This window comes from Cucumis sativus, chromosome 3 (assembly GCF_000004075.3).
Source record: "Cucumis sativus cultivar 9930 chromosome 3, Cucumber_9930_V3, whole genome shotgun sequence".
Classification (NCBI taxonomy): Eukaryota; Viridiplantae; Streptophyta; class Magnoliopsida; order Cucurbitales; family Cucurbitaceae; genus Cucumis; species Cucumis sativus.
Genome location: NC_026657.2, coordinates 13,754,455 through 13,771,439, shown reverse-complemented (window position 1 = coordinate 13,771,439; position 16,985 = coordinate 13,754,455). Strand labels below are relative to the sequence as shown.

The 16,985-nt window shown below is 30.7% G+C and overlaps 1 protein-coding gene across 1 annotated transcript; it reads left to right on the top strand.

Annotated features, from left to right (window-relative positions):
• The first annotated feature begins 10,476 nt into the window (after positions 1–10,476).
• Positions 10,477–16,577, top strand: LOC101205259 (protein HIGH CHLOROPHYLL FLUORESCENCE PHENOTYPE 173, chloroplastic). Its single transcript, XM_004140766.3, has 13 exons — positions 10,477–11,544; positions 11,990–12,202; positions 12,469–12,673; positions 12,831–12,906; positions 12,993–13,128; positions 13,246–13,350; positions 13,667–13,753; positions 14,273–14,362; positions 14,449–14,514; positions 15,121–15,177; positions 15,260–15,337; positions 15,416–15,463; positions 16,178–16,577. Exons 1-13 carry the CDS (start codon positions 10,945–10,947, stop codon positions 16,247–16,249), a joined length of 1,833 nt encoding a protein of 610 aa, XP_004140814.1. The 5' UTR covers positions 10,477–10,944; the 3' UTR covers positions 16,250–16,577.
• The last annotated feature ends 408 nt before the right edge of the window (positions 16,578–16,985 follow it).

Sequence of the window (16,985 nt, the reverse complement as noted above, 5' to 3'; positions counted from 1 at the left end):
CTTCCAGAAATTATAAAAAATACATCAATTTTGAATTATCAATAAGTAAATTGTATCATATGACAAAAATAGTTAGAAAAAAATAGTTCACACCTCTTTTTTTTTGCATATTGCGAATATGACAAATATGACAAGTAGTTAATGCTATCAAATCTAAACTATCGTGTACAAAAATAGCCAAATCTTTTTAAAAAATCGTTTAGATTTGGCTGCCAAAATTTAAACGATCCTATGTCAAATCTAAACAATCGTGTAAAAAAATAGTCAAATTTAAACAATATTGTGCTAAAGAATCTTAAAAATAATCGTTTAAATTTTGCTGACCAAATTTAAACGATCAAATCTAAACGGTTTGTGTATCATATATAAACGATCGTTTCCAAAAAGTCTTGAAAAAATCGTTTGATTTGACAACCCAAATTTAAACGATCAATCTAAACAGTCGGGTAAATAAAATATTAACAAAAATATTTAGATTTGATTGTTTCCAAGTCTAAATGATCAAATCTTAAACTATCAATTTTCAAATATTAAACGATGGTTTTACAAATATATTACGCGTATTGGATGTCAATTAATCGGAGACATTTTTAAAAAAATTTATTGTGAGTCTGTGGACTTTTTTCATTTTCAAAATTGTTGTGTAAATATTTTGTCAGTTTGTTCTATTTTTTAAAAGACCGCTAAGAAATATATATTATTATAATTAAATGGTTAAATCATTTCAAATATAAAATATAATTTGGTAATTTTAAAATCACTTTTGAAATTAAACATATAATAATTCACGATCACTTTTAAGTATTTAAAAATCACTTTCAAAAGTTTGGAACAAAAGATCACCTTTTACATAATCAATTGTATATAAATCTCTTCTTCTAAAACCACTACCACATGTATCACATCCAAACATAATCTTAAGTGACTTGGGATTGTTTAATACATATTTAGCAAGTTTTGGTTATCTTTTTTATGTTGCAAACATCTCGTAGATATTTCGTGCAAACATCTCACAACTTCCAAATTTCAAATGTCCAATCTCAAATCGTTTGTATACTTGTTTAATTGATTTAGGGTGCTTCTACATATGTTTTAAGAAGTTTTTAGTTACGATTTTTTATCTCGCAAACATCTCGCACATGATATCTTGCAATGTCCAAACTATAAATTTCTAACTTCAAATCAATTATATATACTTTGAACTTACTAAGATGTGTTAAAAACACTCTAAAATACTTTTAAATCACCTAAAATACATATAAAATTGATTTGGGGTTGAAAATTTAATTGTGAGAGTTGCAAGATAGATGTGAGACACTTGCAAGATAAAAAAAAAAAACATGTGTAAAATCACTCTAAATTACCTAAAACAAGTATGGAATTGATTTGAAGTTGGGTATATCAAGTTTTTTGAAGCTGTAAGATATTTGCAAGATGTGTGCGATATGTTTGTACGATTAAACAATATAGCTAAAAACAATATTCTAACATGTTATAAAATCACCTTAAATCATCTTAAACAAGTATATAATTGATTTGGAGTTCGGTATTTCAAATTTAAAAATTGTGAGATATTTTAAAGATACAAATATTAGCAACAAAACTCTATCAAACATGTTTTAAAAACCATAAATCACATAATAACAAGTTTAGAATTGCTTTTGAGTTGAGTATTTCAAATTTAGACATTGCGAGATATTTTTGAGATGTGTGTGAGATATATGCGAGACACAAAGACAGTAACTAAAACTTTCTAAAACAAGGGTAGAATCGCCTTAAATCACTTAAAAACAAGTATATAATTGAATTGAGATTCAACATTCAAAGTTTGGAAGTTGCAATATATATCACATAAACATGTATGTTCTGGAGAAATAAAAACAGCAGCTAAGGACCCGTTTGGTAACGTTTCTGTTCCCTGTTTCTTATTTATTGTTCAATGTTTCTGGTTTTCTGTTCCATGTTTCTGGTTTCATGTTCCTTCTTTTTTTAGATCAATAAACAGAAATGTGTTTGATAACTGTTTTTGTTTCTTGATTTTTTTTTGATTTAATTTTTATTTTATCACATTTTATTCAATTAAATATCAAACAAAAAAATATGTCTTCCATTAAGCATAAAAAAGTAAAATTATCGAACCTAGATTGGAAAATTTTCTTGTAATCTTATGGAGAACGAGATGAAGATTGGGATCTGAAGGATAGAGCTAGGTGAGAGGAAGATAAAAACCCATGACGAAGAGAAGGACTGAAATCCACGGCAAAGAGGAAGACAAAAATTCATGGCTAAAACAAAAATCTAGCAAAAACCCACAATTCGGCGAAAATTCATAGCGAAAACACAATTCACGCAAAGAGGAAGATAAAAACTCATATTCAGCGATGAGAGGAAGGTGTTGTGTAGAGGAAGACGATGAGAGATGAAGAAGAAGACAGTGAAGATGATGAAGACGATGAGAGGAAGAGGAAGATGATGATTATTTGGAAAAGACGATGGAGATAAAAGGAAGAAAAAAAACCATGTGGAGAATGGTTATTTGGGAAAGAAGATGGAAATAAGAGGAAGAAAAAGAAAATCACGAGATGAAAATGGAAAAGGAAAATGAAATAGAAAAAAGAATTGAAAAAAAAGGAAAAGGAAACCAATAATAAGAATTGAGAAAAAGAAAAAGGAAATCAATAAAAAGATTTTGAAAAAAAGGAAAAGAAAACCAATAGAAATAATTGAGAAAAAAGAAAAAGAAACCAATAGAAATAATTGAGAAATCGGAACGGAAGAAACTACTTTTTTTTTTCTCAATAATTCCTTATAAAATGAGAAACTTTTTTTGAGAACGAGAAACAGAGAAGGTTACCAAACACCTCCATTTCTTAAAAAATGAAAACAGAAACAGGAAACAAGGAACAAAAACGTTAGCAAACGGGCCCTAAAAAACTTTATCAAATATGTTGGAAAATCACTCTAAATCACCAAAGACAAGTATAGAATTGATTTGAAGTTGACTATTTCAAATTTGGATATTGCTAGATGTTTGCGAAATGCATGCATCAGAATATATGCAAGATACAAAAACAATAGCTACAAACTCCATAAAACTTTGTGTAGAAGTATCCCAAATCACATAAAACAAGTATATGATAATTGATTTGAGATTAAACATATGAAGTTTGGAAGTTGCAAAAAAAAAATAACAAAACTTGCTAAATATATATTAAACAACCCAAAATCACTAAAAAAAATTATAACATTAATTTTGGGTTATACATTTAAGATTTTAACCTTTCACCGAGAGAACATTAAACACTTTCCAAAGTAACATCCAGTTTGTCCAAGAGTGACTGAAAATTTTAAAAAATAACAAGAGAGCTGGAGAAAAAAGAAGTTAGAGAAAAGATGAGAAAATAAGCTTTTTTTTTCTTCTTTCTTTTTAGTGTATAGGTTAGGTATAAGGTTGTGGAATTGAGAAAATATAGTGATAATTAATATGATTTGAATGTTTGGACCCTTTGGCTCTTTTTATACTCTTCTTTCTGATATGTATGTGTGTATAAGTGTTTCTTAAGTCAATTCAACTTTTTCTAATTCATTCTAAATAAGTGACATATATCTAATTGCACAATTACTCTAAACTTTCTTATTTTCACATCAATACCCAACCTACTCTACTTTTTCAACATTCATTGCCATTTATTTTGTTAAATAATAATATCAAAAGAAGCATGCAAACAAGTTTCTTCCAATTATGAAATTTTTCTAGACAGTTTTCTTTTCATAACTTATACAAACAAGGAAAGCTTTTCCAAAACAATTGCATTATATATTTGAAATTTCTAGAAATAAATCAAAGTATGTATGGTAAGTGTATAAAGAAGACAATTTGTACGATATATTATCTTATATACTAAACAATACATGTGATGTATATTTTTCAATATATTTGTAAGTATACCCAAAGTAAATGATAGTATATGTGATTTATATTTACCTTTTTCACTATATTATCAATATATTTATTGTTATACTCAATATCTCAATAGATAAATGTTTGTTAATATAACCATAGATAAATTTTGATTTTTGTCTAGGAATATCCAAGAAAATAAATGAAATATCGTAAAATAAAGAAAATTTTAACTTGAAATATTTGTGCATCAAATGAATATCCACATAAATTAATAAATAATAAAGAACAAAATCAAAATTAAAAAAAAAAATCGGTGTAATGAAGTCACATTTCCCGATTTGTAATGAAAATCGGTGTAACCTTAATGAAATTATATTGATAAATCAATGATAATAGACCACAATCACAAAATGTAATTGGATTACTTTTGATCGCACTTATCTAAAACTATGAATTTTGACAAATTAACTATTATCATTCATTACCTGTTAGGGCCAAACCATAACGATAACAATAATAGTAATTGTGTCAAAATATATAGTTTTTTTTTCTCTCAAAGAGGAATAAAAATGGTAAAATAATCATAACTATAACTAAAACCATATGAAGATGTTTCATGTGCAAGTGGTTTGTGTGAGTGGTTATAAAAGAAAAAAAAAAGTTCAATATCATTGATGAAACTTTTTTGAAAATATCATTATTACAAAATACTCATCCAATTGTGTGAGTTTGGAAAGGAGAGAAATAAGATAATAAGTTGCGTGCTGCCATCCGATGTGAGATGACTAGGAGATTAGATTTGATAATCCCCACATCCAAACTGTCATCCTAGGCGATTGTACCACATTCATCTTGATTGTTTCAATTCGTATAATGATCTCTGTAACATTATTGAACATAATTTCCGAGAACTTGATTTATATGTTTCAGGCATCTTAAATCATTTTAGGACTTTCATATAAATATCATAATCAAAATATTCATATAAATATTTTGTGACTACATCTATAAGATCCATGTCCAGATTTTCATACACAATGTCAGGTCGATTAAAAATCCTAATGTGATTGTATCCACCACCGGATAATATGACTCCTAATCAATACCATGTCTTTGTGAAAAATTTTGTGCAACTAATCTTGCTTTATATTTTGTGATCTCATTATTTTCATTTCTTTTTCTCACAAAATCATTTATACCCCACAAGTTTGACATTTTTTTGTATTTGGACTACTGGTCCAAAAACTTCCACGTAAGTTTTGATAACAAGGAACCCGACGCATTCTGATGTTTTGAAAATAAATTTAATTCTACCTCAATTGCTTCTTTTCATGAAAACCAATATTTTCTATATTGACATTAACAGATTTTGGTTTAGGATCTTCATTTTCGAATATAATATCAAGAGCAACATGTATGCAAAAATGTTGTCAACAATTATATTAGTTCGGTTTCATCTTTTTCTTATCATGACATAGTTTATCGAGATCTTATTATTATCCATGTTGTTTTATCTTCTTCGACATTTCTGTCAGAAGTTAAATTTTGGATTTCTTTTTAAATATCCACATTCTTAATCGAGTTATTGACTCGATTCCTTTTTCAAGGATTTTATCTTTGGAACCTACTGGTCTACAACGCTTCTTGCATGTTCAAGATTTATTAATGACAACATGTTGTATAGGGATATCAATCTTTGATGGGAGATTTGCAACTGCTATATGTGATATTTAGTTACTTTATTTACATCTACAAATGCATCTGGTAACTGATTTATTATATTTTGCAATTGAATTGTTTTCTAAACTTAAAGTTCACATTGAGGATCTAAATGAAACAATAATGATACATTTCATGTAATTTCTTTTTCCAACTTCTTAATTCCTCCCCCTATTGTTGGAAAATTTATCTCATTAAAATGACAATCAGCAAATCGATAGTATAGTAAACACATCATCCATTAGGGGTTTAAGATACTTAATAATTGATGGGGAATCAAATCCAACGTATATTCCTAATTTCCTTTGAGGACTCATCTTAGTACAAGCAATTGGAATATATACTGCACATTCGAAAAATTCTCAAATGAGAAATATTGGCTTATGGCCATATTCTAATTGTGCTCTTAACTTAATTATTTGAGTAAGTAATTTTGCAAATACAATATTTCGACTTGATAATAAGCACACATGTTACCATATGCTAGTTACATCTATTAAGACCATAAAATACTTAAAGGTCCACTTGGTGGGTTAATCGATCCAAAAATAGTACCATGAATTCGTTCAAAAAATGTAGGTGATTCAACTTTCACTTTAGTTGGTGATGGTCTAATCATTAATTGCCTTGGAAGCAAGCATCCCATGATAATCCATTAGATTGAAGAAATCTTCTAGTTCTTCAATGGATGTCCATGTGAATTTTGAATAATTCTTCTCACCATTATGGTTTCTAGATGACCCAATTGATTATGTCAAATTGCAAATATATTTGGATTCATGAATTTTAGGTTCATTGTTGCATATGTTTCAATTACTCGTATATGAGGTATAATATAATCCAAAAGATAAAGCAGCCAACCTTTCTAACATATATTTTTCATTTGAGACAGTAGATATAATATAAAGATCATATTCTATTCCATTCTTTTTATCGGTCTCAATATGATAACCATTGTAATGTATATCTTTAAAACTCAAGATTTCTCTTTGATTGACTAGAGAACAATGCACTATCAATTGTGAATTCTGTTTCTCTAGGCAAAATAATATTTGCTTTTTCAAACACTTCAATCAAGTTTGAAAAACTTGATATTGTATTAACTTTTGCTTTCAACATTGTCAGTTTGGAAAAATATTTTTTAGTTGTCAGTATTGTGTACGTAGTTGACTATTTGCCAGTCATATAACTTCGTGAAGGGATGAGAGCCCTACGCAATGAAACAAATAAACAGAACCATTATTCAATTTTATTGGGATTTGAAAATACTAGTACATTGGCAAAAGAAATAATTTCTCTGACTAAGGGCTAAGCATGCTTCTAATAAATTAGAGAGAAGAAATAAAGAGGAACTTACGACATTGACGACTCTAGATTTGTCAAATGTCAAACTATTGGGACACCACCACTTGAAGACCTCTTTATTATCTGAGTTGAGATATTGGTTCGTGAAACTAAAATCGAAATGGAAAAAAGTTGAGAGAAAACACTGAGCCCCCTAGAATTCCCATAATGTTTTTGCTTTCTAACGTACTCATATATCTCCCTAGAGGAATAGGGAAGCTGATAGAAAATGGGAACGTGGGAAAACCACCAACGTTCCCTTTTAATTTAAAAACTTAACATTAATATTAAAATAAATAAATAATTAAGTTAATAATTAATAAAATCATATTTAATTAATATTTCATTTAAATCATATTTAAATGAATATCTCTCGGATAACCTATAGTTTTAATTTAATTAAATCAAATCAAACTAAATTATTAACTAATTTTTCAATTAATTATGGAACATTTTCAAAAATAACAAAATAAATTAAAATATGTACAAGCTATACTAAAATTTTGGATCCTATCAATGATAGTTTTCTACCACTTTAACATATCAATGACTATCAGTGATAAAATTTGCTATAAATTGTAAATATTTGGTAAAATTGGCTATTTTTGAAAATTTCCCATTAATTAATTTCTAAATTAAATATCTTATATTTAATTTAACCCAAATTAGAATCGTATTCAAATATAAATTTCTCTTATAACATATAGTTTTAGTATGCAACATATACACATTAAATTAAATTTTAACATATAGTTTTAATATGAATCTAATTTACATTAAACTAATATTTAAACTCATTTAATATTTTATTCACTCATAATTTTTTTTGAATAATATCTAAAATTAAATTTATATAATAAAGTTTAATTAAAACATAAACTTTATATTATAATATATCTTCATATATTATATTAATTTTCGAAGTAAATTTGAATATTTCAAGTTACAACCAATATAAATAAATTTCATTATTCTTTATAAAAAAGAGAAGGATCTAATAGACCTACATATCAGAAGTTACAACGATATAAGAGATTAATTGGCTAAGCTCATTGACCACATTAATCAATATTAATTAATTGTGTCTATACTCCACCAAAGACTCATAGCTGATCTCTTCTTACCGTAGATATATTTTTGTGTCAACGAATATAGACCAATAATAGTAAGTTAGTCATTCACAAGTGTTCGTAAAATTGGCTGTGTCAAATTATCGTTTTACCCCTAGGTTACTTCTAGTCCTTAAATACTAGTGCTTTTCTAACGAACAACCTGTTTATGGTTCAACCAATAAACAGAAATCTCTCTCATGCCATAGAAAGCGTAATACACTTTATTCAAGTCTCGAAGACACCATTTAAGGGAACACTTATCTATTTACCCTAAAGTTGGGAAGGAGTGAATTTCATCTTGTGTGATTACGTTTTCAGCTCCCCACTCAATTGTCTCAATAAGCATATTGAGTTGGCAATCTGACTACTCTCACCCACACAAATCAAAGGATAATCCCTCACGCACATGAGTTCATAATACACTTAGGATTAAGACTAAGTTATGTATGTCATTCTAATGAAATAGAAACTTAATTAGTCAACGAAGTTACATCTAGTGGTAACTATTTTGTGGTCCGATCTTATGCAAGCTCATTGCATTGGATACCCTCACTCACATGTCACCTACACGAACGCATTAGATCATTGCGTTTGTATCAAATACAAAATGAGTTGTATCCATAATGTTACTAGGATGAGGTACCCAATCTTATCTCCATACTATAGAGCCTTAAAGTTGATCTCGAGCATTGATACATATACGTTACTATATACTATTCAAGACTCATCATATAACTTAAGATGTTAGTTTTGTGGATTTAGATTATTAAAACAAAACTAATAATATAATCAATAACACTTGTATTAATAACAACATTTTATTAATAGCGGTGAATGAATTATATTTACTATCTACGAGTTTTAGGACATAAAACACAATACTTCATTGCTCATTTTAAAGTTATATAGCATAGTAAAATTATCCATGCAAAGCATGAAACAAAATAATTACAATAAGAGCAAACTTAGAACATATATATAAAAAAAAAGTTAGAGATAAAAGAACAACATTCATTATTATATTAATACATAAATAAAACACTTCTTATTTTATCAAATATGTCAATCTCTCATGGAGATTCAAAACTTTATCGCATCCAAATCTGTCATACTATATAAGTCAAATATACTATCAATTTGATATGCAAAATCTGTTTCCACATTTTTCTCTTTTCACTTGATTTTTTTGAGATTTAGATGATTATAACAACCAACTACAAAAAATAATTATTTCTTATTTTACCGTGGTTATAACAATTGTCAAATTCACAACACTCATTTCAAGAAATGATGATTCTAGTTGGTCAAGATTGATTATTTTCATCTACCACTGTTAAAATTTACAACATTCACTTAGGGAAAATGTTGTTTATTTAGTTGACTAATGTTTATGACTTTTCAATCAAGAACTCATCATCTCATTCAACCACCGAAAAGAAATTAAGATAAGAACATAATATTTTTCAAAATATTTCTCTCGATATTGCTACTGTAGAAGCATATCCGAAATATAAAGTAATTGCTTTTTGATATTAAGTGTATCAAACTTTCATGATAAATAATTATTACTATTCGTATCAAATAATATAAATTTAATATATATCAATTATGCAAAATACTATTTATTTTTATTAATTGTAACGAGTAGAGAAAAATTGACATACCGTTAGGAAGATCAAAGGAGATGATCAGAGCTCGTGCTGATAACGTGTTGTAAAAACGAGATACAATTGAAATACAAAAATCAAGAAAATATAATATTAAAATAATAAAATAATAAATAAATAAATAAGAAAATTAGGAAAATTTTAAAAATTTAATTTCTCCACTTTCTCCAATTTTTTTTCATCGGAAGTGTGTGTTTACAAATTCACCAAAATCTCTATCTATGTGATAAGTGACAAGCATGAAGCGGTTATATAGCCACCAAAAGTCCATGTTTAGTTATACATGTACTAAAGAAGTTGTCTACCATAACAAAATACATGACTTGATTAGATAATTGACATCTATACATTACGTAATATTTATAATAAACATAACATCGAGTTCTAACCATTAAAGAGATCGATAACTTTCAAAAAGTCCTACTAAACCAATGAGAACTTGGGTGGATCCATGCTTCTACGAAAAAGAGACACTTGAAGTGAAACAAGCATTTGGTAAAATTCTGCCGCTTGAGGGGGACTATATGCACCAATATAAAGGTAGAATGCTCGAATGAATGGCTTATTTTTTAAACTAAATTTAGAGAATCACACGATGAATGAAACTAACTACACTGATATATAAAGTTCACATTTTCCAAAGTTGGTTAAATTTTCCTACTTTTCCCAAACTGCTGCTACGCTCAGAACAAGAAAAGGGAAAAAAAAAAAACGAAGAGAGGATAAACCCCGTCATCCAAATTCCACAAACATCGTACGAAGCATTGGGAAAAAAGTTAGATTTTGCCATGAATCTTGAATCTTGATGTAGAGGAAGAGAAGGGCTTTACGTGGCACTCCTCCTGCAAGAGAAAGATTGTCAAAATGACCCCAAATTCCCTCATCTTCTTTGTGTGGTTAGGAAAATTCAGAGCCATAAACAGTCCCTTCACAGCTTCAACTTTCTTTTACACCCCCATCCCATCCCCATCAACTACCACTCATTTCTCTTTTCATTTTGTTTTTCTATTTTCTGGGTTTCTTCTTTTTTCTATGGGCGAGAAACCAAATGGGTTGCTTTCATTTTCAAATCCAAACGTCAAACAAATCAATGCAAATCCATTCTCTCCCTTATTAACTCGTTTTTCTACATACCCACATATTCCAAATTCAATCTTGAAGTTTCCCTCACTCAATTCCTCAACCAAGCGTTGCGTCTATGGAGGCAACTGCCACGACGATATCTTGTGCCAATTTGAGCAGTACAGCAACTAATCAGTGTAAATGGAATCAAAGATTGAGACCCTCTTCAGATTTATACAGAACCGTTTTCTTCTCTAATTCATTTCGCAATGGCAGTGGAAGCCGATCCCGATCGTTGATTGCGAGGGCCGCTGCGAACACTGACAATAAGGGCAAAAAGAAAACCAAATCGAAGAAAGCTGCGGTTGCTGCTGATGAAGAGAAAGTCAATGAGATTGTGGATTCTAGTGAAGGGTTTCAACAGCAGCAGCAGCAACAACAGCAACCAACGCAGCCGAAGATTACTTTGGATGATGTGAATCCGGTGGGGTTGGGGCGCAAGTCCCGCCAACTGTTTGATGAAGTGTGGAGAAAGTTTTCTGGGTTGGGACAGATCTCGAGAACAACAAGGATGGATGATAAGGAAACTCTTGATGCTTTGCTTATTAGGGAAGGACCTATGTGTGAGTTTGCTATTCCTGGGGCTCAAAATACCACTGTGCTTGTTGTTGGTGCCACTAGCCGCATTGGCCGCATTGTTGTTCGTAAGCTTATGCTGAGAGGCTACAGTGTTAAGGTTTTACTTGGTTTCATCTCTATTCCTTTTGCTTGCTCTTTTTGAACTGTGATGGAAGTTGTTACATTGTAAAGAGCTGATGTATTATAGTGAGTTCGGGAATTGAGATTGCTTTTCTCAGTGTAACAGTGCTTCTCTAGTACTATTGGTCAGTGGTTTCCTAGAGTACTTTTTTGAAGTTCGTTCATGCACTTGCATATTTCATGGGTTCGATTGGAAAACAAAAATCAGTTGAGATGGAATTTTAACATCTCTAGGGTCCTGAAACAACTGACTTTGTGTTTAATGAAATGGTGTTTGTTGATGTTGAATTTAATGCCTGATCTTTGGCTTCATGTCACAAAATATTCCAATTGAATCCAGGCAGAGCTATTCATTCACTCAATCATTTCATGCGACTTGATTCATATTAATTGAGACATTAATTCATCCTTATGCCAAGCAGGCTCTAGTGAGGAAGGCGGATGAAGATGTCGTGGATGTGCTTCCAAGGTCTGTGGAAATAGTGATTGGAGATGTTGGTGATGCAAATTCCCTTCAGGCTGCTGTGGAGGGTTGCAATAAAATCATCTATTGTGCAACTGCTCGATCCACAATTACTGCTGATCTCTTCAGGGTTGATCATCAAGGAGTTTACAATATCACCAAAGCATTTCAGGTTTGCCTTCCTACATTCATAAATCCTAACCAAGAGTTCTCTTTCTGACTATGGGTTCATGAATTCTGGCCTAAATATTTTATTGCTACATTTCTGTGCAAATGGCAAGTATTGTATGATTGACTGATGTTTGCATTTTCATTGAAATTTTAAGCATTATTTATTGGCTCCTATATTTCTTTTAAATGTCATATCAGCCCATTCTTCTATTACCAAATTGAAAATTTAAAAGTATTACAACAGCTCATAGCTGATGTAAATTGTAGGACTATAACAATAAGCTAGCCCAACTTCGAGCTGGAAAAAGCAGCAAAAGTAAGCTTCTGCTTGCAAAGTTCAAATCTGAAGAGTCACTGAAGGGTTGGGAAGTTCGCCAAGGAACTTACTTCCAGGATGTTGTGGCTGCCAAGTATGATGGAGGCATGGATGCAAAATTTGAATATACCGAAACTGGAGAGGCCCTCTTCTCAGGTAAAACTCATTTATGCTTAGCAAATCAATAAATAGGAGTGGACCGCCTGGTTCATGGACGTGAAAACTACTTCTATTGCCATTACAATAATTTTTCTCCAATTAGCAAAAAATATAGGATTAATGTGGTATATTATGTTTTTGACTTTCATTGCAGGATATGTTTTTACGAGGGGAGGATATGTTGAGTTGTCAACAAAGCTTTCTTTTCCACTGGGATCAACTCTTGACAGGTTCCTGATTTATTTTTTTATTTATTATCATTAATTCTACTCGACATTTTATTCAAATACCTTTGTTTTTTAAATCTCTTCACTAGATATGAGGGGATCATTCTTTCAGTTGGTGGGAATGGAAGGTCTTATGTGTTAATTCTTGAAGCTGGTCCTTCCGCTGATACAACCCAAAGTAAACTATATTTCTCAAGATTTAGCACAAAAGCTGGATTTTGTAGGGTAAGAATCTCTTTACCAAATTAATGTAGAATACGGATACAGACAGGCTAAATAAATTAGTTAACATTGTTGCTATGTTAGAATACAGTTTACAAGATTTGTATCAATGATTGGCAGGTCAGGATACCTTTTTCATCCTTCCGCCCAGTAAAACCAGATGATCCTCCTCTCGATCCATTTCTTGTGCATACATTGACCATTCGTTTTGAGCCCAGGAGACAGGTTGGAGCCGAATTACAATTCTGTGTCAGATGATCAAGTAAAAAGTCATTAAAAATTAAAAAATTCCACTATTTTGTCCTAGTGATACAGTTTATTTTACTTTAGTTTTTTCGTTATGTGCAGAAAAGTAATACCTTAAGATTAATCGTTTTCTTAAAATGATACTTATTTTAATTATTTATTCTTATAATTGTTGTCCAAGTCCAGCTTGCTGGTATTTTGTGATTTTTAAATCATTGGTAAATCAACCTAAATTTAGATTAATTTTTCGTAGACATGTTTCATGTGGCTACTAACTCTATGGTCCTTTTTGCAGAGACCTGTTGAAGGACCTGCAGCCGGTGTAAAGCAGCAAGACTTGAGAAGCTTTAAGCTCATATTGGAGTACATAAAAGCCTTGCCTGTGAGTTATTTTATGTGTTTGTACGTTATTCATTTTTATGGCATTATTTGGCTCAGTTTTTATTTTTCTTTCTTTTCAATAATTCTTGATGATTCTCAGACATTAGATCACAACGAACTATAATGCTTTTAATGAGATTTTGACGAATATTGTATCAGTTGCAGTCTAATTTAAGTTTAGTATAGCAAATGCCTTGTTGATCATTAGTAAATGATATAATTAGGGCATATTTGATGACATTGTCGTATTTTTTTTTCTTTTCCTGTTTTTAGAAATTAAACTTGCCTCCATACAACTTATCTTTTTTTCATCTTCTTTGAAATTTTTTTGAGTATATATCTAAATTTCAAAAACAGTATAAGATTTTTGAAACAAACAGTATTGTTTGATAACAATTTTGTCTTGGTAGAAATGTAACTACATCATGCTCATGACTTTTACTATGTGGCCCATCTGGTAGAAATGTTTACATATTTTCTTGCGGACAGCCTCCATAATCGTCAAATGGGTATTTTACAGACTGGGCAAGAGACAGACTTCATCTTGGTTTCATGTACAGGATCTGGTGTAGAACCTACCAGAAGAGAGCAGGTTCTCAAGGCAAAAAGGGTATACCTTTTCTCTCATTTGTTCCTTTTGGCCAATCCACCACTATTCAGTGTTCTTTATAAATGTATAGAACTTCTTGCCTTCAGGCTGGGGAAGATTCATTGAGAAGATCAGGCCTTGGTTACACAATTATTCGTCCCGGTCCCCTCAAGGTACAGTTTTTGTAGCATGGTTAAATTGATTATTTGAAGTACAGTAATCCTTTATTTTTTTCTGAAAAGGAGACAAGCTTCTTTATTAATAACAAACTCAAGGTACAAGATAATTATACGATGAGAGTAATAAAGAAGCCTTGAAAGAGAGGAAATAAATGATCAGTAGGCGCACCCAGATCCTTTATTATTTCTTTAAGTTTCTAAACATTGCGTTTAATGCAATTTATTTGACTCGACCTATAATAAAATAATAAGTCTTAAAGAAAAAAGAAATCAACTTTGGCCCTGGTTTGGTATTTGTATCAACCTAATCTGCACTGACAAACCACATTGGCATTGACCTGAAAATACTGTTAATTTTTGTGATAGTAAACCTCAAAAACCTCCCCAAGATCTGAAGTGGATGAACATTTAAGTGGACGGACATTTGAAGGCTGTATAGTTATAATCATGGTGATATGTGTGTGACAGTAACAATTGGCATATCCCTTTTTCCCATATCTTGGATACTGTCTTTTATCTTAGCTAAATTATACTCTGAGCATTTATCCAACTTGCTCAGTTATTTACGGCAGAAATGTAACCAAATTTTGTGCTTTGCAGGAAGAACCTGGTGGCCAACGTGCCCTCATATTCGATCAGGGAAACAGGATAACTCAGGTAAGAATAATGGTCTTCTTCTTAATGTGTCTTATCAGATCCAGTCCTCACACCTTTTCTGGTTTACCATTTCAACATTTAGTCCATAAGCTGTGCTGATGTTGCTGACATTTGTGTAAAAGCGTTGCATGATTCTACAGCAAGAAACAAGAGCTTTGATGTGAGTTGAAACTTTACTTTCATTGGCATTTGTGTAGATATCTTGTGACCAGCAAAGTTAAAGTTGTACTATTTACAGGTTTGCTATGAATATGTTGCTGAGCAAGGAAGAGAACTCTATGAGCTGGTAAGAAACCAACAATCCTTTTCCGTGTCTAACTTTTAATAACCTTCAATTTCTTCTTTTATTCTTGATGCATCTATTTTCCTAGTGTCTTTATTTTCACAGATCATCAAAACTCATTAATCAAGTCACGATGAAATAAATCGTTTGCTTAACTACTGGAATAGTTCGTTGGATGTGTTTGACCCATAAAGTTGAATAGTACGTATAACCCAACGTAATCATAACTTAAAAATGTTATTGTAAAAATAATGGCTATATAGATTGTGTCCATGCTAACCACTATAAGTGGATCTAGTGGTCCGCAAGGACTATGTAAATAGAAAAAGAACTTAGGCAAAATGTGTACAAACTATGGTAGGATAGTTACCTTTGGTTGCAAATGTAGTAGCATCAAACGACTTACTTGTAAAAGTAGCCGAGATATAAGCTGGTCTAAACACTCACATGTATAAAAGAAAAACAAAATGATCTTAATGTTTACTTATACTGAAGCCTTCATTAAAAAGGTTTGTTTTGTTGGTTTGTTAAGACAAGCAAAATATTAGAGATTACCTTACACTCCAAATGAAAAAAGTGAAATTTGAATATGAAACTACTGCTGAACAACAATGAAAACAAAATGTACCCATCTCTGGCCAGTTTGGTTGTCATCTTCAAGAGGACTCATCAAAGTCATTTTATAAATTAGAGCTTGTTGTATGTTTGTGTTTGCAGGTAGCTCACTTGCCTGACAAAGCCAACAACTATCTGACCCCTGCCTTGTCTGTTCTGGAAAAGAATACATGATCCACACTCCACTTCCCATCGGCTACTCCAAAGTTTGTAATTATCAACGAGTACATCTCTCTCTTGAAAGTTGCCACTAAAAACATATTTCTATACAGTATATAAAGGATGTACAAATTCATTCCCTGTTTGGCAATGGCAACGTGTGGATCCGTTTATCCTTGAAAATTCTGAGATTGCTTTTGAGATGGAAGAGATGTAAAGGTGTAAGAATTATAAGGAATATATTTCATTCATAATTGTTTTTAAGAATAGTGTATAAGAAATCGATTAATTTGAAAAGAAAAGGTAAGTTGCTTTGTGCTCTATGCAATGTCTTCTTTGATGAGGGATTTTGTCATAACTTTTAAGAAATTGAGTTGTGTGTTATTTGAGTTATGTAAATTTTAGTATGAGTTTGTAGTTATATAGCATTAGAACTGATTAACAAAACGAGTTAACAATACTTTTTGTTTTACTTCAATGAGATGGACATGATGTTCTATGACACTGACAAAATTAATGACTAAATGTGAAAATTGGAGAAAAATTGAAACATTTGGCGAAATTGAGAAATTTGGTTGCAATTTAAATCATACCAAGTTCTAAATAATTATTTTATGACAACATGGAAATAGTTGAAATAATAAACCTATTCGATCCTTATCTAAATATATCAAACTAATTAGTCATTAATTTACCAATTACCTTAATTAGTCTTCGGTCCTTATATAACTAAATCACAATAATTTTATCA